This window comes from Culicoides brevitarsis, chromosome 2 (genome assembly GCF_036172545.1).
Source record: "Culicoides brevitarsis isolate CSIRO-B50_1 chromosome 2, AGI_CSIRO_Cbre_v1, whole genome shotgun sequence".
Taxonomy (NCBI): domain Eukaryota; kingdom Metazoa; phylum Arthropoda; class Insecta; order Diptera; family Ceratopogonidae; genus Culicoides; species Culicoides brevitarsis.
In genome coordinates, this window is record NC_087086.1 from 23,866,489 (window position 1) to 23,891,229 (window position 24,741).

General features: G+C 32.3%; 3 protein-coding genes and 1 non-coding gene across 4 annotated transcripts; 1 reads left to right on the forward strand and 3 right to left on the reverse strand.

Moving 5' to 3' along the window:
* Window positions 1-769: 769 nt before the first annotated feature.
* Window positions 770-18,826, reverse strand: LOC134828792 (uncharacterized). The gene is made up of 10 exons (XM_063841779.1): window positions 18,727-18,826; window positions 8,724-8,905; window positions 6,783-8,662; window positions 5,658-5,792; window positions 4,149-5,340; window positions 3,930-4,089; window positions 3,134-3,260; window positions 2,656-2,799; window positions 2,503-2,601; window positions 770-891 (listed from the first exon to the last, which is right to left on the reverse strand). Exons 2-10 carry the CDS (start codon window positions 8,840-8,842, stop codon window positions 770-772), a joined length of 3,978 nt encoding a protein of 1,325 aa, XP_063697849.1. The 5' UTR covers window positions 8,843-8,905; window positions 18,727-18,826.
* Window positions 9,961-11,085, forward strand: LOC134828793 (lipase member H-like). The gene is made up of 3 exons (XM_063841780.1): window positions 9,961-10,686; window positions 10,745-10,965; window positions 11,019-11,085. The coding sequence occupies exons 1-3, from the start codon at window positions 9,961-9,963 to the stop codon at window positions 11,083-11,085; spliced, it is 1,014 nt and encodes a 337-aa protein (XP_063697850.1).
* A 2,206-nt stretch (window positions 18,827-21,032) lies between the features above and the next one.
* On the reverse strand, window positions 21,033-21,120 carry Trnay-gua (transfer RNA tyrosine (anticodon GUA)). The gene is given in 2 exon segments: window positions 21,033-21,068; window positions 21,085-21,120. It is a non-coding gene; the product is annotated as a tRNA-Tyr (tRNA).
* Window positions 21,121-21,503: 383 nt separating this feature from the next.
* On the reverse strand, window positions 21,504-24,537 carry LOC134831800 (RNA-binding protein RO60-like). The gene is made up of 3 exons (XM_063845619.1): window positions 24,402-24,537; window positions 24,194-24,331; window positions 21,504-24,135 (listed from the first exon to the last, which is right to left on the reverse strand). The coding sequence occupies exon 3, from the start codon at window positions 24,130-24,132 to the stop codon at window positions 22,438-22,440; it is 1,695 nt and encodes a 564-aa protein (XP_063701689.1). The 5' UTR covers window positions 24,133-24,135; window positions 24,194-24,331; window positions 24,402-24,537; the 3' UTR covers window positions 21,504-22,437.
* Window positions 24,538-24,741: the final 204 nt, after the last annotated feature.

Sequence of the window (24,741 nt, forward strand, 5' to 3'; positions counted from 1 at the left end):
GCAACTGATTTTATTTCATGTTTCGAAAGATGTTACTTCTGAAGTATTTTTTTTTTCTTCAAACATATTTCATATGGGATAGTGAAACATGTGAAAACTTTTTCATATAAATTAAGTAAGTTTCCGATAGTTTTGCCCCTTCAACTGTTTCTTCAAGTCCTCTTCGCATAATAACCATATTGCGATATCTTGAGCTATGTTTATTATTTCTTAGATGTGGAAGATTTGATTTGTTTTTGTATTTAAAATTTATAAATCGTTTGCACGATGACACAGACACACACATTAATATCAATCACTCGCTATGTCTTAGATGTTATTTAATCCTACTGTTTACTTTGCTAGATCTTAGAAACGCAAAATTAATGTTTCAAGTCACGTTAACGAAAAAATGATTAATGATGGAAAATTGAAACGACCGTAACGAATACAAAATTCGTCCAAGCGCATTACTGGACAGTGTGTGCGTCAGTTTCGTGTGTACTTTCTAGCCGAAGTAGTTACATTTATTGTCTTTTCTTACATATTTTTTTGTGGTAATAAGCATTGCGTTAAAAAGGGACAATGACTTTTTCATATACCTACTATATTAACATCAAATTTCTTATTATTGTATAGTTTCTTTATGTTTATTGTCATTATTAGAGTATACTTGCTTACACTTGTGTAGAATTATTTTTATTGTCATGACTCCTTATTTTACCATTTTTTGTGTAAAATTTTCTTTGTTTTTATTGTAATAGACTTTTAGAGATTATTTTTGAGATGTTTAGAGATGCAGAATGTCAGTTGTTGACACAGAGTATTTGTGCATTTGAGTTAAGATCCATGGGACGTATTTTGGGACGTTGGCGTACACGCCCGGCAGACGCGGATGAGCGCACATTATACCTGCGAAAGAAAGATGTCAAAATGGGACATTGTTACCAAGACATTTTTTTGAATCATTCGCGAAACAAAAGTATTCCACGAAGGTCATTGCTTTCCATAAATTTGATTGATTCAGGCTTATCATTTACGATTGGTAGAGAAATAACAAAGAATAAGGCGAATAAGATTTATATTTTAATTTTTTGTCATCCCCGTAAAAAAATGAATAAAAAACAACGAACAAAAAAATTTGAGAAAAACATTTTTGTCGAAAAAAATTCTTGCAAAAGCATTAATTTTATTTCAAAAGTAAATAAGGCCGTTCCAAATTTTTTCCGATATTTTGTCCCAAAACATATTTTTTCAAAATGGGGGGGGCAAAATAAAAAAAAAAAGTTTTGAAATACTATTTCATACAAAATGACAAAATTTTAACAAATTTGGGCCCTTTATGAATATTTTAGTAGTTTTTGTGGTATTTACATTCAGATTTGATGATTTGAAATTGATCTGAAAGTATTTCAAGTTAAAAATTTTAACAAAAAAATTTCATAAAAATAACCGCCAAAAATTTTTGAAAAATAATTTTTAGGAAATATTTTTAGAGAAGAAAATTTATGTAAAATTTCGATTTTCAACACAAAAAATTTTAAAAATTGAAAATATTTTAAAAATTTTTTGAAAATTTCTTGAAAAAGTAATGAAAAGGACCAAAAAATGGTCAATTTTGATGAAATTTTTAATTTTTTTTTTATTTTGCCCCATTGGATTTTCGGCTTTTGAAATGGGGCAGGGGACAAAAACATAGAAAAAAATTTGGAGCGGCCTAACAGTCAAAAAGAATTTTAAATTTTCACAAAAAATTATAAAAAATATGGAAATACAAAAATAAAAATTTTTCTAACATATTTGAATAAAAAAAAAACGTGAAAAATAATTTATTTTTTAAAATCTTACAATGAACTAAATTTGCTTTAATAAGACATATCCTATAAAATATTACGTCCTAAAAATGTCCTAAAAACGTCACGTGACCAACATTTTTTTCGAATAATTTTTTATACTTCATAAACATTCAAAAATAAAAAACAAAATATTAAAAAAAAAAATATTTTTTTCCTCTCCCTCCAATTTAAAAATCTTCATACGACAAAAAACGAAAATATTAAATTTATTCGCCAAAATAAATAAAAATACGATCTTGCAAGTAACGAATAATAAAAAAAGAGAGAAAGTCAAGAAGGTCCTTGACTACCGCAAAATATTCGTTATTGCGAAACAAAAATATGATAAATACGAAACAGAATGTCCGAAAAACTTTTGTTTACTTCTTTGTTAAATACAAAAGTCGAATTGAATAACAGTTTTTTTGTGTGAATATAAAAAAAATTCGACGCAATCGACGAAAAAGTGTGAGTAGTAAATACAAATTTATTCTCTTGTACGATAAAAGAACAATGAGGATATTCATAAAATAAACAAGAAAATGATTGACTGCACAAACATTGGCGAGATTTCTTTGAGAAATAGATGGATGACTCCTGAGTTTAGCAAACACTTGGAATTGCGTGTCAGAAATATCTTTCTCTCTCTCTCTGCCGCGATCAAAAAAAAAATGTAAATGTAACTTACCCCATGAAACAATTCCTCCGACAAACCATCGATCTTTTTCACCTGGATATGGACAGAGCAACGGTCCTCCTGAATCTCCCTGGCAAGCGTCTTTGCCACCTAATAATATTTATTTTTTTAGACTTTACAAATTATTTAAGTTTAGCGACTAACCTTCGGAATAGCCGGCACAAATCATGCCATCGGTAACATTTAGCATATCGAGCCATTCGTTGCACAAGTCACGAGGGAGAACAGGAACAGTCACTTCATTTACGGTTGCTTCGTAACTGTTGCTAACAGTGTGCGGGGTTCCAGCTGTATGAAAGAAAAACAAAACAAAAAAAGTGGACAATCAACCAAAGTCTTCGTTCATTGAATTCATTGTATTCAGCTATTTTTTTTACGATTCAGACCATATATGCATCGCTATTGTTCTCCTTTTATAAATAAGAAGAAAAGGTTCTATTGTTATTGTCTCTCCTAGCATGCGCATCCTGTAAAATGCTTCGAGAGAATCGATTGAGTCGTAAAAAACGTGCTAGACAAAAGCGGAAATTAAATTGAATTTCAGAATAGGGATAAATGATTGCCTTTTTTTCCTCTTAGAAATAGAATCACAAACAGTAGCACATAACAAAAGATGACTTACAACTTTTGTCTTCACGTTTTCCCCATCCAATCACGGTGCAATTAGTGCCAGCCATTATTTCGGGCATGTTCCTGGGCGGGAGACAGACAGGTAGTAAGTGCTCGTGGAAGGCGACTCGGGAGACAAGCTAAAAAAAACGTTAATTTTTTTTTAGATTCGGGAGATTTTTATTTTTTCGGAAAAATAACTTAAAAAATAGTTTTTTTTAATTTTCTTCTAAAAAATATTTTTAGCATTTTAATTGAAATCAGAAAAAATATTTTTTTTTAAATTAAGGCCGCTCCAAATGAAACTCAATAGTTTTGTCCAAAATTTTTGAAATAAAAATGGGGGGGGGGGGGCAAAAAAAATAAAAAAAATTGAAATACTTTTTTCATACAAAATGCCAAATTTTTTAAAAATTTTTGATCGTTTATCAATATTTTTGTTGTTTTGAGTTCTTTACATTGATATTTGTATATTAAAAATTGATTTATAAAAAATTTTAAATAAAATTGAAAAAAAATTAATTTTATTAAAATAACCGCAAATTTTTTTTTGAAAAAAAAATTCAATAATTTTCATGAAAATTATTTTTTAAGAAAAATTTTATATCGAAATATGATTTTGAATACAAAAACTACTAAAAATTGAAAAATTTTCATTAATTTTTTTTGAAAAATTATGAAAATACACCAAAAATTTGTAATTTTTGATGACATTTTTTTTTTGAGTTTCATTTGGAGCGGTCTAAACCAATATTTTCTATATTTTTTTTGTCGAAATTAGAAGAAATTAAAATTATCAAAAATTTTACCTGAAACAAAGCGATATCATTATCATGTGCAATATATGCATCGTACTGCGGATGAGGGATAGCCATGCGAACACCAACTTCTTGTCCATAGTAACTGTGCGTATGTCTCCTTGTGATTCCAAGTTGGATTGTCCAATCTTTCACGTCACGCAGTGTGTGACTAAATCAGATAAAATTTGTTTACTTTTGAAATTATAATTTGAAAAATTATTTTCTTACTTTCCAATGCAGTGAGATGCAGTTAAAACCCACTGATCCGCAATTAGGACGCCTGCACAGTAAAATACCTTTTCGGGACCCCCAAGAATCGCAGCCAAAAACGGCCAGTCACCTGGATTCGAACGCTTGCCTCCGATAATTCTCTTAGTGGGGCGATTATAGAACTTGTTGCGAATCTTGCCGCACTCGTAATTGGTACATGTGAGTTGTACCACTGGATAATCATGTTCCGACGTGCAACTCGTAAACTCCTTCAACAAATTCGATTGTCGTCTCTGAATCATTCGCATGACTTTTGACGCATCCTGCTTGGGAGGCATAATTGGCCGGTTCGATATTCGCATTGTCATGTTGCTCGAATTGACGCTGCGGTACCCAAGCATTGAACAAATTAGTGTCGGCGACGTCTTAGAATCCCAATTTCGCACGCATGCCGGTTTCCATTCGCCTTTGTCGTTATTGCTGGCACTCGGTTTGTAGACTTCCAGTACTCCGCGGCCCATATCGCCATTCTGTCCACTAAGTCGCACGCAATTCCGTTCATCCTGGCCCCAGGGACAATCAATAATGCCGTTGCAGACATGAAGACGAGACATGCATCGCGTGTCGCCACAATGAATAGTGTCATTGCCACATCTTCCGCATGCACTTTCATCCGACTGGTCGACACAATCGACGTGCCCGTCGCATTTCCAGTCATTTGGGATGCACTTGATCAGTGGTTTGCCACTTTTGTGATCGCGCAAGTCCGTGTCACACAAAAATCCACTGCACTGCGGATGATCTTGTCTGATTTTGGCTTCTTGCATCTCCTTGCGCCCAATACACTCTTCCGGGTCGTCACTTTCGCCGAAAATTTTGCACGTCAAATAGTCGGGCAGCTCCAAACCGAACACGCCGAAGAAGAAACCACATCGTCGCATCGTTTCGTTGCAAAGGCTACGACACGGCGGTACTGGAGCACCCGATGTCCCGCATTTCGGCACAAAAAGTGTGCACAAGTAAAGCGGAACAAGTTCATAGCATTGCACGTCAACCAATGCGTCAAAGAGCTCCAAAGCAGCTTGCGCCTCCAATTGACCAAAGTGCCCGATGTAATTGGGGAAAACGGTGTAATTGTAGGGGATTTTGTAGTTTTGACAAAATTTAACTATCACTGGAAGGCACACGCCAGGTGCTGGATTTGGATTATCTGTGAAAATGACAAAGCAAACGAGAAGCGTTTAAAAAGTTTCCGATTCGTTTCCCAACGCAAACAACCTTAAAATGAACAGTATCGAGATAAAGACAAAAGATAACAAAAATTCACAAAGATAAATATAGACCGTGCACTAAATAATTTTCATCTTTTACACTTTCTCGCTTTTCTTCTGTACTACTAGTATTTACATTTTGTCTATCTCTACCCCTAATGAAAAAAAATTAGCTGTTCAAATAGATGGTAATTTAATCGTTGGCAAACAATAGAAAATCGCAAATTTCCACGGAAAATATTTCAAGTTTACTCACCTTCAATTTTTGGCACAACCGTCGTAGTCGTTGTTGCAATGAAAGGCGTTGGTAAAGCCTCCTGCTGTGTCTTTATCACGGTATTGTTAATATATTTGATGATTGGATATTTTGTAAAATAAGCTCCCATTCCAGCTATAATGAAAATCTCACTTGAGTTCATATTCACACCGGTCCAAATGAAACTCAAAAATAAAGACCGATGGGGAATGTCAATATCCAAAAATTAGTTCATAGAAGTAAGGAGCAAAAGAAATTATAAAATTGCCAAATTTTTACCCAAAATTTATTAAAATTACCAAAATACCTAATGAATTTCTCGTAAAAATTGTGATTAAATTTATTTATTTCACTATCGTTTTTTTTTCGGAATAAATTGACATTTTTTGATTGAAAATAATAATTTTTATTGAACAATTCAAAACACGACCAAACTCAATTAAATTGAACTTTAGATGAAAAAAATTAGGTCACGTGACCTAATTATATTTTTAAAATTTTTTGTTTTGGGAAATTTTATTTTAATTTTTTCTTAGGCGCCATCCATTTACGGCGTCGGATAAAAATGGACATTTTTTGACCCTACCCCCCCTATAATCGGAAACCGTCGTAATATAAAGACCCCCCCTAATTTACGACGTACTTTTGAGTAAAATAACCCCCCCCCCCTTTTTCAAGAAAAATTGTTAAAAATTAGCTCAAATTTATATGGAAATTTTGTGAAAAATTGTACATGTTTACTCAGTAAGTTAAAAAACAGATCGAAAAAGTTTGAAGCGCTTAAATATTAGTGACAAATTGAAACAAAAAATCTTAATTATAGAGAATTTATACGACGTCGTATTATACTTTTACCCCCCTCCCCCTACGTCGAAATCCATCGGAAATTCATGGACCCCCACCCCCCCTCAAACTTCCGACGCCGTAAATGGATGGCGCCTTAGTTCAAATTAAAAAAATGCCATTTTAGAGAATTTAAAAACTTTTTTTCACGATTAAAATAAATGATCTGATATTTTATTGAATTTTGTTACTTCTATATTGAAATTATGAAAAATGTTAATCTTTTATTTTTTGATTTTCATTTGAAGCAATTTTAGAAAATTTTTTGGGGCAAAATCTCACCTAAAATCGCAATTATCGCAATTATATTTATAAAAATCTGCCAAAATCTAAATTTCAATCTGCCACGCGTGATGTACGGATTGGAATTTTTTCGCTTTTTCAGTATTTTATGTTGCAGGGACATGTTTGTGCTGCCATTTGATAAGCGGACGATAGTTTGGAGACTCGCTGGCGTCGATGCACTCTTGATAATTGCCCCATTAGAGTCCGTTTCGTCTTTGGCCTTTTCAATTTCGTTGATATTTTTAAAGTTGGGCTTGATGGTGTTCAGTTTGGCGGCATTCGCAAGCAACGGCGTCTCCATCAGCTGTTTCGAGTTGTAACTTGGACTAGATGTCTGACTAAAACTATCGCTGGAGATGCTGGAATCTTGCCTTATGTTCACCTTGGGTGGCACAGATTTCTTCTTTTTCATGCTCTTCGCACTGATAATTGGGCCGAGATTGTCTCCGTTGTCAGTGTCTTGCTGCTGTTGTCGCAAATGCGCTTCCGTAAGTGGCGTGTCGGTGCGCGATATTTTACTGCCGTGCTGCAACAGAGGAATTTCCATTGTGCTTTTTGTGGAGTAGCCGGGCGACGATGTCAGCGAGTACGAATCGTTCGAGAGAGATGAGTCCTGACGTTGATTCAACTTGGATCCGTGAATTTTTCGCAATGACGGATTATGTTCGCGCACCATGAAATTCGGGGGCTCACTTCCTTCTTCCAATGCGGCTTTCGCATTGTTGATTTGCTCTTGAAAACCCTGCAAAGTTTGCCCGTTTTGGAGTAATTTTCCCTCGGCCGTGAGCGAAGGTCTGATGGGCGGTGTAGGGGGCATGCTGCGATTTCGTGCCATCTGTTTTTGTGCCTTTCGAGCTGGAAGTGCCGGTAATCGACGTGATTGTCCCATCGGTCCTGGACTGTCACTGGCTTCACTTTGAGCACTGCTGCTGCGTTCGTAAAATCTCCGATCGAACGTAAAGACATTCTTTTTTGTCGTAGAAAAGGGCGAATCATTGTAGTTCGTGATGGAATCTGTGGTATCAGTTCGTTGTAACTCCGTTGATGTGAAACTGTCTAACGAGCATTGCGTATCTTCGGACGAGAAGCGGCTGCGGAAGGAACGGGGCGCCGAGGTGTTTGCTGTGTAAACACTTGAGCGTTCTGTCTCATTGGCCGACATGTATCCCGTGTCGATGGTCACGTGCGAGCGATTCGAGTCACTCGAGCTCTTGTTGGAATCCACATAAGTCTTTTTGTCGTACAACACCAAGTCGTCCGTGTCGCCGATGTCATCGAAATCACTCAAGCTGTGATGCTGCACTTTTGTGGAATAAGTGCTGCCGGGCGAGATATCGGTCCCATACGGACTTCGTGGATATCCGTAAGCTTTGCTCGTCAAATATTGCGTGTAACTCGCGCCATTTGCGGACGTCGGCTCATAAGACGGATTCGTGTAATTCATTGTCTCGCGCGGAGATCGTTGGTGCCGCGGATGATATTTGCTCGGGAATGTGCGTTTTGGCACTGGCGGAGGAACTAACGGGAGTGGATCAGGCCGTTGCTTCTTCGGGGCATTATTTAAGCCACCCTTGATGTTTTTGCCACTGGAAGCAATTACGGTGCTCGTTGTGCTATTTGTGCTGCCACTGCTGCTGTTGCCGCACGTAATGATGCTCGTAGTGGAAATTGTCTGATTTATCACCACCGGTGGACTGGGAGTTCGATGATGGTGTTCAATTTCAGCTGTAAAGTAGTGCGATGACGACGAATGACGTCGGCCGTTTGCCGTTGCGGGTGGTGTCAAATTCAATGTGTCATAGAGGACATTTTGCTCCTTATCCAGGAGACTTATTAGCGAATAGTTGGGGAGCGCAAGACTTGATGCGCGATTCGATCTACGTAAATGTAACAGTTTTTTGAGGTGAAAATATTTCAAGGAGGTCGCAAGTTACTTACCGATTTTTCGTTGACGTCAATAAATTTCGGCCAAAATCATCTTCAGTTGCTTTTTTACCACTTCCACTCACATTACTCACATAATTGTTACGTCCCGTAGAAGACAACGACGATGTCATATTTTTCTTCTCCAATGTAGACAATTTTATTCCATCAATTCATGCCACACTCTTCAAAGATGTCTAAAAATAAAAGGAAAAGAAAAAGATTAAGTTACTTTTTCCTTCTTTTTTCTCTGTTTTTGTGTGTGTTAATGCTTTGAGTAATAAAATAAACAACAAAGTAAGATCAATAATTAGGTATTAAGGCCCGTCTCATTGTCAAAAACAAAGAAAATGGGATTTTACTGGTGTCTATAATTAGAAATGAGGGAAAAGCGATTATTTTGTCGTATCATTAAATTGCTTGTCAAAATTTTATTTTTGGCACTTTACGATTAGCTATACTTTTTCGATAAAAAATTAGTTTGAAATATGTAAATTAATGATTTGCTAACATTTTTATAGCCCGTTGATATAAAACACATTTTACTAGCTATTGTCACACTAGCATAATACCCAAAAATATTTTTATTTTTGGCATAAATTATTAGATAGGAATAAGTTCTATTCTATTTACAATAATTCAGCAATTTTGATGTTACTATTGTAGTTAGGCCAGTTCAAATACAAATTTAATATAAATGTTTCAAAAAAAATTTTAACTTCAAATGGAGGCAAAAATAAAATTTCAAGTAAAATTTTGTATAAAAATATCCAAATAAGAAATTTTTTAAAATTTCTTCATAAAATGATTTTTATTGTTAACCTTAATTGTTAACCAAATTTTTCCATCTAAATTTTTTTTCAGTTCTCGTTAATTTTTCAGTGAATTTTTCATATATGAAAAAAAATTAATTAAAAAGTTAATAACATAAATTAATTAATAACATAAAAAAGAATTTTTTAAACGAATTTTTCGGTATGAAAAAAAAGAAATCATAAATTTAAATATTTACAAGAAAAAAATTTTAAAAAATACCGCAAAAATTAAAAATTATTTTATTTTTGCTCCATTTGGTATTTTTTTGAGGTGTATTAAATACTACTATTGAATTTTATTTGAAACGGCCTCAGATGATAAAAGCAAATACAAACAAACAGTTGATAATCAAAAAAGTTTGTTACAAATATAAGTACATGCTCGACGGTGTTACTCATTGTAAAAAAGGCTGTTGCCCTTTAAAGTCACCTTAAAAATGTCAATTTGCGCATTAATTTTATTCGGCCTGACAATTTCCGCTGTTCAGGCCATCGATCCTGAATATTCGTGGAACAATCGCATAAATTCTTTTCTAACGGCTTCGCTTAATTCGTTCTTATCCGTGACAAAAGCAGACGAAAAACCTCTCGGAGAGGATGTCACCTTCTGGTGTGTCAACAGAGAGCATCGCGAGTATACGCAAACCCTCATAAATGACCCATCGTTAACGGAAAAAATAAATTTTAGTCTTCCGTTGGTCTTTCTCATCCACGGATGGTTTGACAGCAAAGATCGAAACTGGATTTACGAGACAATCGACGACTATCTGCTGTACCATGACACAAATATTTGCGTTGTGGATTGGAATCGACTGGCATTGCAAAGTTACGCAATTTCCGCGAAAAATACCAAAAAAGTCGGACATCAATTGGCCAAATTTATTACGGCGACGGAGAACAAAGGCATGCATTTGAATGATGTAACACTGGTAGGACACAGTTTTGGATCTCATGTATCGGGTTATGCGGGAGCTGCTTTGGGTGGACGATTGAATGCCATTTTTGCACTTGATCCGGCAGGACCTCGATTTGCCAAGAAGAAATTAAATCCACCGAATGAGAGACTCGATCCGACAGATGCGCAATTCGTTCAAGCGATTCATACGGACAGAACGAATATTGGAGCTGACTGGGATTTGGGACATCAAGACTTTTATCCGAATGTAAGAAATTTTTATTTTAACGTTAAAATTAAAAAAAAATAAAATAATTTTTCCAAAGGGAGGTGAAAGTCCAATGCCGGGATGCTACTTTCCGGCAGTTCAAACTGGTATTCACCCATCCCAATTTCTTTGCAGCCATTTTAAGGCAGTTGAGTACTTTCGGGCCGCTCTGAATCCAGAAAATAAATTTATTGGCAAGCAATGTGAGGGACCTTATGATTTGTACGAAATAGGGCTTTGTGATGAAAACGAAACTGACACGTTTGGAATTTATGCAAGGTAAGAGTTTTTGTTAAACTTAATTTATTTGCTAAACTTTTTTTTCTTAACAGACGCAGAGCAAGAGGACGATTTTACTTAACAGTGTCTGAAGATTTCCCCTTTACATTTACAGGATAAAAGTGCATTTGTGAAAAAAGAAGAAAAAAAAAGTGTGTCGTGTTTTTAATAAAAAAAAAATAAAAAATAAATAAATGAATAAATAAAATCGTGCAACGATTTTTTCCGAGTTGCCCTAAATATTAATAATGGTTAAGAATATAAGAATATAAGACAAGGTTTTATTTTTGTTTTTAACTGACAGGTCGAATTTTCTTTCAAGATTTGTTTAAAATAGAGAACAAGGCAATTTTTTAGTTTAATGCAGAAAATCGTGTCAAATATTTTTAAACTTTCTTATTATTTTTAGTTTTAGAATTATCAAAGTACTTAAATAGGGAAAATTTCGCGTAATGTTATCGTTGAAGCCAAAAATAAACATGTCTGAAAACGAAAAATGGGAAATGAAAAGTGTTTCAAGGTCAAGCTTTTGATGAGTTGAATGGTGGAACAGATCACTGATGGTTTCTGTCAATCATTTTCGTTGAATATTTATATCTAAAAAGAAACACGGTCGGAAGCTCCAAGTTTGAATAAAGTTTTTATAAAGTAAATGTCCGTTCCCATGACACTTTCTTAAATTTTTTTTCTTAAAAAAAACCTTGAGTTGTTCTTTTTTTGCTCATAAGTTTTATCGACCCTCATATACCTCACTAACGATATATCAATATTGTCTTTTACCTTGAATTGACACACACACGTTTTTCCTGATTCCTTTTATATTCGTTTCTGTCTTGTCGTTGTTCAAAAAGCAGAACGAATTTCAAAGAGGAAATTGGATAAAAATTGTTTAAAAAGAATTGAATAGATGAAATTGGCGTCGTATATCTTTTTTTTTCATAAGAAAAAATCAATAATATTTAAATATATTCGTTCAAATCTCTTTTAAAACTCAGTTTTAGCTGGACTTGATAAAAAGAAGCTGACGTTGCCTTTATAAATACGTTAAGCACTTTTCAAAGTTTTTTTTTCGTAATATGTCGGTTATAAAAGGTTTCAAATAAAAAAAAAACCTTTTTTTCTATTAACAATTTTGTGTGCAGACTAAATTAATCCGGTGAAACCTTTTTTCATGGAATTTCCTAAATGAATGAGAAAATATGTATTCACGAGAGATACAAAACAACAAAATATTCCTTTATTTAAGGGATTTGAAGCATTTTGTATTAAGAAATTTTGATTGCTCGTGTATTTTTGTTTGTGTGATTGATTTGTATGGAAGACCAACAGTTATTTTATGACTAATGAAATTCTGTGGCACGTGCCACGAATAATTTTTTTCTCAGAAACGAATTTATTTTATAATTTTTTTTTTTGAAAGTGTATTCAAGTGTAACGAGAAAAGTTTCAGCTTGCGTTTGTGAGTTTTTCAATACTTTTTCTCCATTTCATTTAAAAAGTCAAAAATCTAACAGAGTAAAGGCTTAAGAGCTTTATGAAAGATTAGCTTCCGTTATTTTTTATTTTTTTAAGAAATTTAATAAATAAGAACATTGTCTGATAATTTTGTTTCATAAAACAACCTAATTTTTTGGTACCTAAATAAATTTTTAGTTTAAAAAAATTATTAAAATTATCGAATCAAAAAATATTGATCATGGTAAGAAGTTGTTAACATTTACGATAATTATAAATATTTTTAAAAACTTTAAAAAAAAAGCAAAAAAAAAACTTTTTTTGTTAACAAAGTTTTTAAAAATTCTTAAATTTAAAAAAAAATACCTTGAAGATGCGGGAAAATAAAATTTCACGTCAATACTTCACAATATTTCTATAATGATTTATAATTTATCCCTTTCCCGGTTTTGTCCACAGAGGAGGACATTTCAAAATTTGGAAAAACTAATTTTTCAATAACTTTAAGTTCAGCTATTAAAATAATTCAAGTTGTACTTGAAAGCCAAGGGTTCAAGCTTTTCAACAAAAAAATATTTTTGAATTTTGGTCTTTAAAATTTAAGAGAAATTTCAAAACGCGCAAAAAATCGAAAAAATTTTGGCCCGGGAAAGGGATAAAGTTCTTGGAAATTGGTCTCAATTTTAGTATTCAGTCTTAAAAAATCTTCGATATTATTATACAAAAAAAATAATTTTTAACATCACAAAGTTATACAATGTACAACAAAAATTTTTTAAAAAGGTACTAAAAATATATATATTATTAATGGAAATTTCTTAAAAAAATTTTGGAAAAAAATTTTACAAATTTTCTGATCATATTTAATTTTTTTTTAGCTTTTTTGGTGCATTTCACAAAATTTTTGTGATCTTGTGAACTTAAATTTGTGATCTGTGAACTTGTGATTTTGTGAAGTTTTCACAAGATCACAAATTTTAAATGGCTGTAGCGTAAAAACTAGATGAGGTAGGAGGAAACCGATTATATATTCTGAAAGCTGATGAAAAGGTTTACCAAAAAATATACTCTTTTGAAAAATTCTACTTCCCAGACATATAAGTTCACACTGCTGAACCTTGTGATTTCACGTGATTTCACAAGGTTCAGCGATGTGAAATGTAAAATTTCTATAATGATAATTTCAAATGGAATATATTTTTTGGTAAACCTTTTCATCAGCTTTCAGAATATATAATCAGTTTTCTCCTACCTCGTCTAGTTTTTACGCTACAGCCATTTAAAGTTTGTGATCTTGTGAAAACTTCACAAAATCACAAGTTCACAGATCACAAATTTAAGTTCACAAGATCACAAAATTTTTGTGAAATACACCAAAAATGTTCAAAAATTTTGTAAAAATGATCAGAAAACATCGAAAAAAAATTTCCAAATATTTTTTAAGAATTTTTTATTCTTAAAATATATTGTTTTTCAGTAGATATTTGGTTTTTAAATCACAAATTTAAGTTCACAAGATTACAAAAATTTTGTGAAATGCACCAAAAAAGCTAAAAAAAAATTTAAATATGTTCAGTAAATTTGTAAATTTTTTTTCCAAATATTTTTTAAGAAGTTTCCATTAATAAAAATATATTTTTAGTACATTTTTAAAAAATTTTTGTTGTACATTGTATACATTGTGATGTTAAAAATTTTTTTTTTTTTGGTATAATAACATCGAAGATTTTTTAAGACTGAATACTAAAATTGAGACCAATTTCCAAGAACTTTATAAATTATAAATCATTATAGAAATATTGTGAAGTATTGACGTGAAATTTTATTTTCCCGCATCTTCCTTATAAACATATTTTTGTTTTCATATCTCTTATGAATTTGAAAAATTGATTTATTAAAGAATTTTCGATTAGAAAAAAAAAATTTGTGTTCACTTTTGTAACTAAAAAAGCAAAAAAAAAAAAGTTGAAATGAATTTCTTAACCCCATTTAAGCGTAAATATTAAAATGAGATTAAAAATTACCTAGAATATTTATATTATTGACTGCCTCATTGTTAGCAAGTCGACGGGCCGCATTTTCCAATATTATTTGAAATGTGGTAAAAAATGGAACAAACACGAAAGAATTTATTTATTTGATTATTATTTTAATTTTTTTCTTTTTTGTTTTGCATATTTTCCACTTTGATCGGAATTTGCTGCTCCGCTCTTTTATTTTCTCGTAACGGCGTGACAACTAGCAGAGAATACTAACGATTTTCTGCGTATAACAGAATGTAGCGTAGCGCAAAAGATAACAAAGATCAGATTGACTTTATTAAATAATAATTGAAATACCAGCGAATTTTTTTATGATCTTTGTGAATGATGGTTGGCATAAACATTTAAAATAAAACAGAAAAAAATGTAAAAAAGTTTATATTTTTTTTTAGGAAAAAGGGATATTATCTGCTATTCAAAAGTGTTTGAAAAAAGGAAATAGTGGAAAATTCTTCGCAATTTAAAAATTGTTATTCTGTAAACATTTTCCTCTGAATCGACCAACTTTTCTCATCTATCATTAATTCTCCTTAGGAACGTAAACATTTCTCTAGATAATAATAATTCAACAAGAATCCTTTAAAAGCGTCTCTCGTTAAATATAGCCCTATTTTTTCACCAGACACTTGAACATTATTGCGAAAAATCGAGAACGAGGTTTTTGCATCGTATTTTTTTTCAATTTTTCTTGGACTTATAAAAAAATAAAAAACTGACCACTTTTACTTTCACTTTTCAATTTCAAAAACAAAAAAAAAATCAAATATATATAGATGTCTCCGAATCGTTCGTGAAAAAACGCAAATTAACGACATAACAACATACCGTGCAATTTGTTTTTCTTATCAGTTAATGTTCAGTCAAGCAAGCGACTAACCAAATGAAAAGTGTTTGCCGGAGATGGCATTGCCGCATGCGTATTTGTTGAGTTTTTTTTTCGAGGCAAGACTTGCAGATGCGAAGAAAGAGCTCTGTAACCTGTTGTTTGTTTGTACAATTTCTTTCTTCTCGTTTCACGGCAAGTGTACAGAAAAAAGTCTCAATCACACAAATATTGATTGGAAAAATGAGAAAATAAATTAATCATTGCTGCCAAAAAATTTATTACATTTTTTTTTATCACATTTTTGGTCAAATCGGGAAAAAGATTTTTTAGTAGTTTTTTTTTTACAACGCGAATTTTTTTTTAATAAACTCAAACCCTCGTCAACTTTTAATGATGAACAAAACTTTTGTGTGTGGAAAAGCAGCTTAGCATGAGAATTTTTCAATCGTTATCAATCCTGTTATGCGCTTATGCAATTCTAAAAAACTTTTAATGATGTTTTTTTGGTGCTTGTACAAAAAAACGATGATAACAGAGAGGCATTAAAAATTCTAAATGGAATTAAAATAACGTGGACAATGGAAAAATTTCAAAATATATACTCAGACAATGATTGATCATGGTCAGGACCCATCAAAAAGTTTTGTGTTTTATTGTATTGTTAATGCGTTTATCTGATTGCCTTTTTTTCTTTATTTTTTGAATACTTTTGCTTCTTAAATCTTATTATTCCACTTTTGTTAGAGGAAAACTGTAGATAGGAAGGTGTAACGAAAAATATGATACTTTTTGATTTTATAAGTTTTCACTTTGTATTGTGTGCAAATGAATTAAATGAACCCTTTTTGTACACTTGATTGCATTTCATACCTTTTTTTTGTCTTGTAGATTTTTTGAATAAAAAGGATTTTGGTCAAAAAGTTTTTTTTTGTTTCGAGTTGCGGGAATGTCCAAAATTATCACAAAAAAACTTAAGGATTGAAACATGAAAAATTTTGTTGTAGTTGAATTTTAAATTATTTCCTACACAAAAAAATTTAATTTATTTATTTTTTTTGAAAAATCGGGTTTTTGAGAGATTTGATTAATGAAACATGAAAATTTTATTTTATTTTTTTTAGATTTTTTGATACTTTTCATTTTTTTAAATATTATTAAATATACCTAAACATGTGTTTTTTTTGTAGGAAATAGTAATATTAATACAAATTTGCTCAAGCGATCCTTGTCAAAATTTTTGTGACAATTTTAGATATTCCCGCAACTTCCTGGAAAACATTAACTCGTGAAAATACTTATAGTTAGGAAAGATAAAAAAAATATTGCTTAGAACTCAATTTGGACAACATTTGACTTGTGGTTACCAAGCAGACCAGATTTTAATAAAGTTTAGATATCTTTTGAATAAATCGTTAATGAGTTCTATTGATCGTCCTTTAATTTATGTTCCAATCAGTGACGATAAAAGGACAATATTACAAATCAACTAAACCTTTGTCACACTAATGATGCATGAGCGCGCGAACAAAGGGCTCTAACACAATAATGCGTGATGAGCTATTTAGCTAATCGAATAACAAGACTTGCATATGATGAAGGAACTTTTTTTTTGTTGAGCGAGACACGACGAACTTTTTCCATTTAATGGCAGTTTGGACATCTTATGTAAGCTTAAGAACTTTTTTTTATTGCGTTATTTTTATTACTGCGACAACGATTGTGTCTGATGATTTTTATCGTACAGCTGGACCGGTCACACGTGTCTTGCCAGGAAACCGGTGCGAATATTTTGTATTGTGGGAGGAACTTTCAATATTTATCTGTGATCGATTTGCATGACCATTAATTTTTGAGCAAACATTTGCACAAGAGGTTTGTTTACGCGTTCGCTTTTTCATTCATTTCTTTGATAACTGCTGGCCAACGTTATTGAATAAAAAGTGCGTGGGATGAACCTCGTTGTGCCACTACTACGACAAAAGGTATGTTAAGTTGGTGTTATTTTTCATGGTAAACGGAAGGAAATTGTGTCTTGTTTACTAGCTCTCCGTATAATCGTTGATTTTTGTTTTGAAAATGAAATAAGAAGAACACTTGGAGATTTTTTTGCTCTGATAAAGCTTTGTTGGTATGGTGATTCATACATTTATTTTTTATATTTTGTGTATAAATTGTTGTTAGAGTGTGCCAAAGTCGAGGTCAAATGATAAAAACTCCGTCAAGAAGTGTGCGATAAGCGTGTAAACACTTAATTTACAAATAATTATTATATATTAAAATACATTTGTAGCGAATAAAAGTATATATTAGGTAAAATTCAACATAATTTTATTTTCCAACATTAGATTTTCAATTTTTACCCCTTACAATAGTGAAAAAATTTAAATAAGGTCAATTTTATAAATTTTGTAAGTAAATAATTTTAACTTCTAAATTATAATTTATCCCGTTTAAAAAATAAAATTTAAAATTTATTTAAAACATTTTTTTCATGTATAATTTTTTTAATTAAATTAAGGCCGCTCTAAATTTTATACTATGTTTTTGTCCCCTGCCCCATTTCAAAAGTCAAAAATCCAATGGGGCTAAAAAAAAAAAGTTAAAAATTTCATCAAAATTGACCATTTTTTTGTCATTTTCCTTACTTTTTCAAGGAATTTTCAAAAAATTTTTAAAATATTTTCAATTTTTAAAATTTTTTGTGTTGAAAATCGAGATTTTACATGAATTTTCTTCTCTAAAAATATTTCCTAAAAATTATTTTTCCAAAATTTTGGATGGTTTTTTTATGAAATTTTTTTGTTAAAATTTTTAACTTGAAATACTTTCAGATCAATTTAAGATCATCGAGTCTCAATGTAGATACCATTAAAACATCTAAAATATTCATGAAAGAAAAAAATTTGTTAAAATTTTAGCATTTTGTATGAAACAGTATTTCAAAACTTTTTTTTTTTATTTTGCCCCCCCCCCCATTTTGAAAAAAATCTTTTGGGACAAAAACATCGGAAAAAATTTGGAACGGCCTAAATATTTATTTATAAAATAAAAAAATAGTAAAAAAAAATAAATAATATATAGTAAAAATCAAAAAATTATTTTTTTAATTAAATTTTTTTTTGTTCATAACGTCCGGAAAGTCAAAATTAATATTTATAGACTTATATTAGAAATTTTTCACAAATTCAAAATTATTTTTCACCAAGTATTTGTCTTTGTTGTCTAAATAATTTTCATAAACTTCACGAAAAATCATATTTGCATAACCTTGAAACGGAACAAAAAATCAATTTTCTAATTTTTTCGGTCATTCATTTTATTCCCTTTTGTATTTAATTTTTGAAACCACTCACTAACATGTCCCGTAGTTCACACTTTACCATAATTTATAATGCTAACCTTGTCTGTTCAATAGATGCCATCGTATAACTTACATACCTTTGCAAAATGTATACGTTGCTCGTACAGCAGCCTCAATATTGACTTGAAATCGACTTGTAGCACAGACCACGTAACTTTGCTGCTGGATAAAAATACTATTTTTCTCAGCGTTTTTTTTCTTTTTTTCTTTTCAGGGAGTCAGAGGTAGATTTTTCTATGAAATTCTCTACAAAATAAGTAATCGAAGAACATCACTCTTTAAAACTTTTCACTATTTTCATGGGACGTGTGAGACAAAGTTTTTCTTTTTTTTTTGTCTCCTTACATAATAATATATTGATCCTGCTCTTTTATTTTAGACTTTATTAAATTTATGGTTAAAATATTCTTATATTTAATTATTATTGTCGTCGTTCACAAGTTTTTTTTTAAATTATATTTTTCTTACATATTTACTTTTTTTCTTTTCTATTTTAAGATATTTTTTTTTTTGCATAAAATTACTACAAAAATTATTGTCGTAGCACTTTCACTGTTGCATAGCGATTTTTGTTTCTTTATTTTATGTAAAAATTGATTTTTTTTTTTAATTTGACATAAAAAAGTCTTAATTTTGTTATCAGCAGATGCGAGTTGACTTCACTTTACTTGTACTTTTGCGCGACATTTTTTAATTAATTATTTTAAATTTCACGTTTTAGTTGTTGAAGTTTCAGTGGAGTGTTAATAATAATATAATGATTAGAAAATCATAATAAAAAATGTATAAATGATATTTTTTGCTGCTTTTCTCTGTATTTTTATTGAAATGTAGTGTAGCGATATGGTGTGTTTTTGTGTGTTGTGTGTGTGTTTGTGTGTAGTTCTGAACGTTTAGTATATATTATCAGTTACAAAAAATTTATAATATAATAAAAGCACGTGGTGGTTCCTCTTACGACAACCGCCTACGCACTGCAACTGAACAAAATGTTTTTACCAACATTCAATTTATTTCGAAAAAGAGAAAACTGAAAAAGTGTCGTTCGGCACGCGACTTCGTACGTCTATCGAAAGTCGGCGGGGGGTTTTTAACGAAAACGAAGCGATGCCATACTGTGCCGTTAATGCTCCCCTTTTTATCTTTCTCTTCGTCCTGTTCCTGTGCCACTCGTGCTGCGATGTTTGCGATTTCGTCTCCGGGAAAGCATTTTAATAGTGTTTGTGTCTGCTTACGTGCTCTGTGTGTGTGTGTTACAGATGTGTGACGAAAATGTTGCTCCATTATCACATCTGTAAATGCTTAGGCTAGACGTAATTCAATAAGAGGATTCTCGAGTAAGATGATTTTAATTGGTATGGAATTTAATTGCGTGAAAAGCCTTTTTCTCCTAATCGAAGAAACAAAAGTCATCTAAATTTGATAAAATAATTAGAGAAAATTACATTAAAATTAAAACAAATCTCCTGAAAAAATATTTGGAATAAAAAAAATAATTTTTTAAAATTTTGTAGTGAATAAAAAATTTTGTAGCGAATAAAAGATTTTTTGTGAGCCTCACCAAAGTCCAACGCATAAAAAAATAATTTGACCTTCAATTCCTGCAAACCGCACATTTCCAATCTTACCTCACTCAACATAAACTGTAGAGGTGGCTCAGCTTCTGCTGCCGTTATGTGCTTACAACAACAAAAAATACTACGGTCTCCAATTGTTTATAACGAAAATTATCGATGTGTGTGTTTGTTTGTGGAGAGGATATCGCTTTCGTTTTCACTTTACGATACTACGGCGATACTCGGGGAGTTGTATCAGCCGTTCGTGCGAGAAAACGAATTTTCCCGAGAAACGGTCGTTTGTCAGATTTTCCCAGCCAAATTATGTATGTACGTTTGTTGCTTGTAGCAAAAAAAAACTAACTTGTACCAATACTCTCGCAAGGCTTATGAAATTTAGCGATGTGTGAGTGTTTATTATGATTCTACCTGTGGCACATAACATTGAAGATTCGCAGCTGGTCTTCGAGTAGTGTGTAGTTTTAGCGCATTGCAAGATTAACGGGAAATTTTTTGATTTGCGGTCTTTTGGAGTCTTTTGTTCAGTCAATTTTTAAAAAAAGATAAGATGATTTTGAAAAAGTTTTGATTTTTTACGAAAATTAAAATTATAAAAAAAATTATTACTTTATATTTTCGTAAACCAAATTGATTTGTCTTTTTAATGCTTTTCTAACGAAAAGTCGCAACACAAAATGAATAAAAAATTGACTAAATTTTTAACGCAAATTTTTAGCTCATGATCTTCAATCAAATCAGCATACAACCACTCCACCTGAATCGAAAATTTTGCAAAATATTTTACGAACTTACCAAAAAAACAAACTTCCGCTCTGCCAGAATCGAACTAGCAACCTAGTGATTTCTACAGTTCTCTTTCTACAGTCACTCGCTCTACCATTGAGCTAAGAGCGGCACATAATATTTTTTTGTTATAAGAACATTTTTTTGCAAATTAACTTTGATAACTAAAAAAAAATGATAAGAAAGCGCTTTCACTGAGATATTTTTTCACTTTGTCTTCTCTTCGCTGTTATAAAATCGATGCACGGTGGTAGACACCTATGCGAAGTGCCTGGCTTGACATAATTTATGTTAGATGGTTGGACTTTCGAAGAGGTGAAACTTGTAATTGAAACATAAGAGACAGACGTCTGTCGATGATTAAGATGGAAACGGTTGGTGCTTTTTTTTTAATAAAACAAAATTTTCCTAATATTTATCAAAAATTGAATCAATATTTATTGTTTAAATTATTAATATAAAAAAGATTTCCTGATCATCAAATCATTTGGATTATAGTTTAAAACATTTTTTTTCACATAGCGAAATATTTTTTTTAAATTCATGTACAAAAAATAACAGATAGAAAATTCAACTTGTTAAATAACAATTTTTTTATATTTCCAGTATTTGTGTTTAATCAAACCAGTAATTAAATTTTTGTGGAAATATTTTAGAGTTTCAATATAGTTTTTTTTTGACTAATTTTTATTACATATTTTTTAATCGAGTGTCTATTTTTTTTTAGTTTTAAGCGTAATTTTAGAATTTCTTTTATTTCGTTTTTCGTCTGTAATGAGATTTCGATTATTTTAGATACATATTTAAGCTTCTTCAATTTTTTTAAAGAATTTTTGTCCCTTGCCTTATCGTAAATGAGAATTTTAATCTTAATGAGTTTTTTGATCTTTTTATATTTTTTCAAAAAAATTAAAGAAATTTGAAATAAATTAAAGTTGTTTAATTTTTTTTTATTTTTAACTTGAAATGTTCATAGACTAATTAACAACCAATTAATATAACTTAAAAACAGTTAAAAAATTTTCTATGAAAAATACAGATTTTTTTTTCTTTCGGGACAATATGTTCGAAATAAATTTGGAGCGGCTTAATATGTATTATTTTTTTTAACAATTATTTTTTTTTTTTTGAATTTCGTTCTTTTTAAATTTTATGGTAATTTCGTGTATTGTGTGTGCTTATTTTTAATTAGATTTTGTTTTGAGGTAAATTATGACACGTAAAAATATTAGAATTTAGAAATCAACTTTTTCGAATTTATTCATCGAGTACTTAAGGTTAATAATAAGTAATATTCTTAGTTTATCAATAGTAACGATAAGAAAAGCAAAAGTAGTTCAAAACTAGTTAATACAAAGCAATTTACGAAAAGATCTTTAGAGAGATCTCTCTCACAATACGGTTTCAGTAGAAAAAGAAAATAGTACTTTAAAGAGTTCCCTTGATGAACTCATCGACAACTTTAGCGGTATTTGATGTGAAACCAGCCACTTCCAAAATGCGTCCTTCCTCGGGTCCGAGAGTCTCGAACGTGCGCTTTGGATTCGCGAGTCCAATCAAAACATGACGAACATTCGACATGTTGACGGCCTTCTTGTACGCACTGATAGCCTGCGTTGGTGGCTTTGCGAGAGGCGCATTACGAATTATCGAATCTGTAATTGTCATAAATACGTCGGCCTTCATGCCCTTCGTTTTGGCAAAATTCCATGGTAGTTCGAGGCTGCTGAGCGTTTTGTCACGTTGACGCGTCTTGCAGAATTGCAGGGCATCCTCGAAGGACATTGATTTTTGCAGTGGCAGCACCTCAATACCGCCATCCGTTCCTTCGTCGTCCGTGTACGTGAGAATTTTGACGTCGCGTTCCCGCTTCAAGTACGTTAAGGCAATGATGAGAGATGCTTCGAAGCAGGAAATGTGCTTGCTGACATTTTTGCTGAGCACTTTTTTGGTGTACATGGCATGGCGATTGTCGAGCGTGATGATGAGACGAGCTCCGGTTGCCGGATAGTGGTCGAAACTTTGCTCGAAAGCGGTACGTAACTTTTTGACAATTTCCTTATTTGGCGTAATTTTGAGTTTGGCAACTTTCTTTGCGCGATGTTGTTCGTGAACGTTTTCCGTGTAGCGTTCATTGTTCTCGTACAGCTGCAGCTCCGTGTACAGCTTGAACGGATGCAGTTTTGCCTCTTTCAGCGTCTTGGGATTACCGATGGCGAAACCGACCTTCTTGGCGAGTCCTTGCTGCGGCGTCAGGAGATTCAAGTCTTGCAGGATGTGCAAGCAATTGAGGAGAGCACTGTATGATAGCACCGGCAGACACTTTTCCCAGATTTCTGGCGTCTTGTATAAGGCAGATGGCAGGTGTTCGAAACGGAGTTTATGCTTGGAAACCAGTTCAGACACTTCGGTCGGGTCTTCGCTCATGCGAACACGACAAATATCCACTAGCTTCTGCACAGTTTCGTCCTCGTTGCCCGTGGAATCAGCCACGAACTTGCTACCACGCTGGAACGCCACGTCAATGACTTTTTTCTTTGCCGCATCCGCGAACTTGATGTGCGCCAGCGACACAATATCACGATGTCGCCATCCGTTCAACTTGCGATGCTCGCCAATCATTTCCGTAAGTTGCTCCAACGTTTGCTTGTCGTACCACTTTTGCAGGAAACTCTTCAAGCCGCTGCTAAAATGCGTTTTGGATGGAGTGTTTTCACCATTGGCACCTGCGTCGTCATTTGTCGTGGTTGTCGTAGTTGATGGTGGTGGTGATGGCACACCCAATCGACTTCTGTACATCAAAAAGAGTGTCAAGTCATTGAAATTTGTGAGGATTTCGCACAATGCCTCGTAGACCAGAGATCGCAAGTCGGGATCTGCCAAGTGACGCAAGATGAAAACCACCAGCACCAAAGTTTCGTCGATCCGAGCGAGACTCTTGACACGTACCACAGCTTTTTTGATGACATCCAACACCTGGACACACTCGCTACGTGTCAGAACTTTGGCTTCGTCAGCTTTCAACAGGTTATCCGGGATCGTGAGTCGCACAGCACCATCCACATAGAATGGGAACTCGTTCCCATAGTGGATGAATTTCTGAACTTTTAATGCCAGCGACATTATCTGCAAAAAAAAAATCGAAATTTTTGTTTACGCAAACGGAAAAGTGCCCAAAACTCACCTGAAATCACTGTTGCGCTGCTTCCGTAACTGTTACGGTAACTCGCTGCCTTTTTTCGCGAGTTTTTTCACAAATTAAGTGCGTTTTACGTCTTTTACGTTCTAATTTGCATCGAAATTCACAATCAAAACAAAGTTCCTGTTTCCAATGCAAACAAAATTTAGTGAATATTTGTGGCGAAATTTAATTAAAATATTTTAATTTTTACCGATTTCGTTAAAGAATCGGTATTTGATTTTGGTGCTTAGCAAATTGCTTCGCAAAAATCGAAAATCTTTAAGATAATTTTCCAAGAAAAATTTGAAATATCCGTAGTTAATAATAGGTAGTCTTTTGGACTGTATTTGGTTTGTGTTTTGGGTCTCGTATGATGTGTGGAAGTGTGACGACGTCAAGCCTTGGAACAATATTATTTTTTATTTATGGACTGAAAAAATATTTATTGTCAGAGCTGAAAAACTTATTAAGTCAAAACTATTTGACTTACAACTTCAGCTTCAGTTTGACTTAAGTCGAATTGATTAACTTAATCCACCATTTTTTTTAAC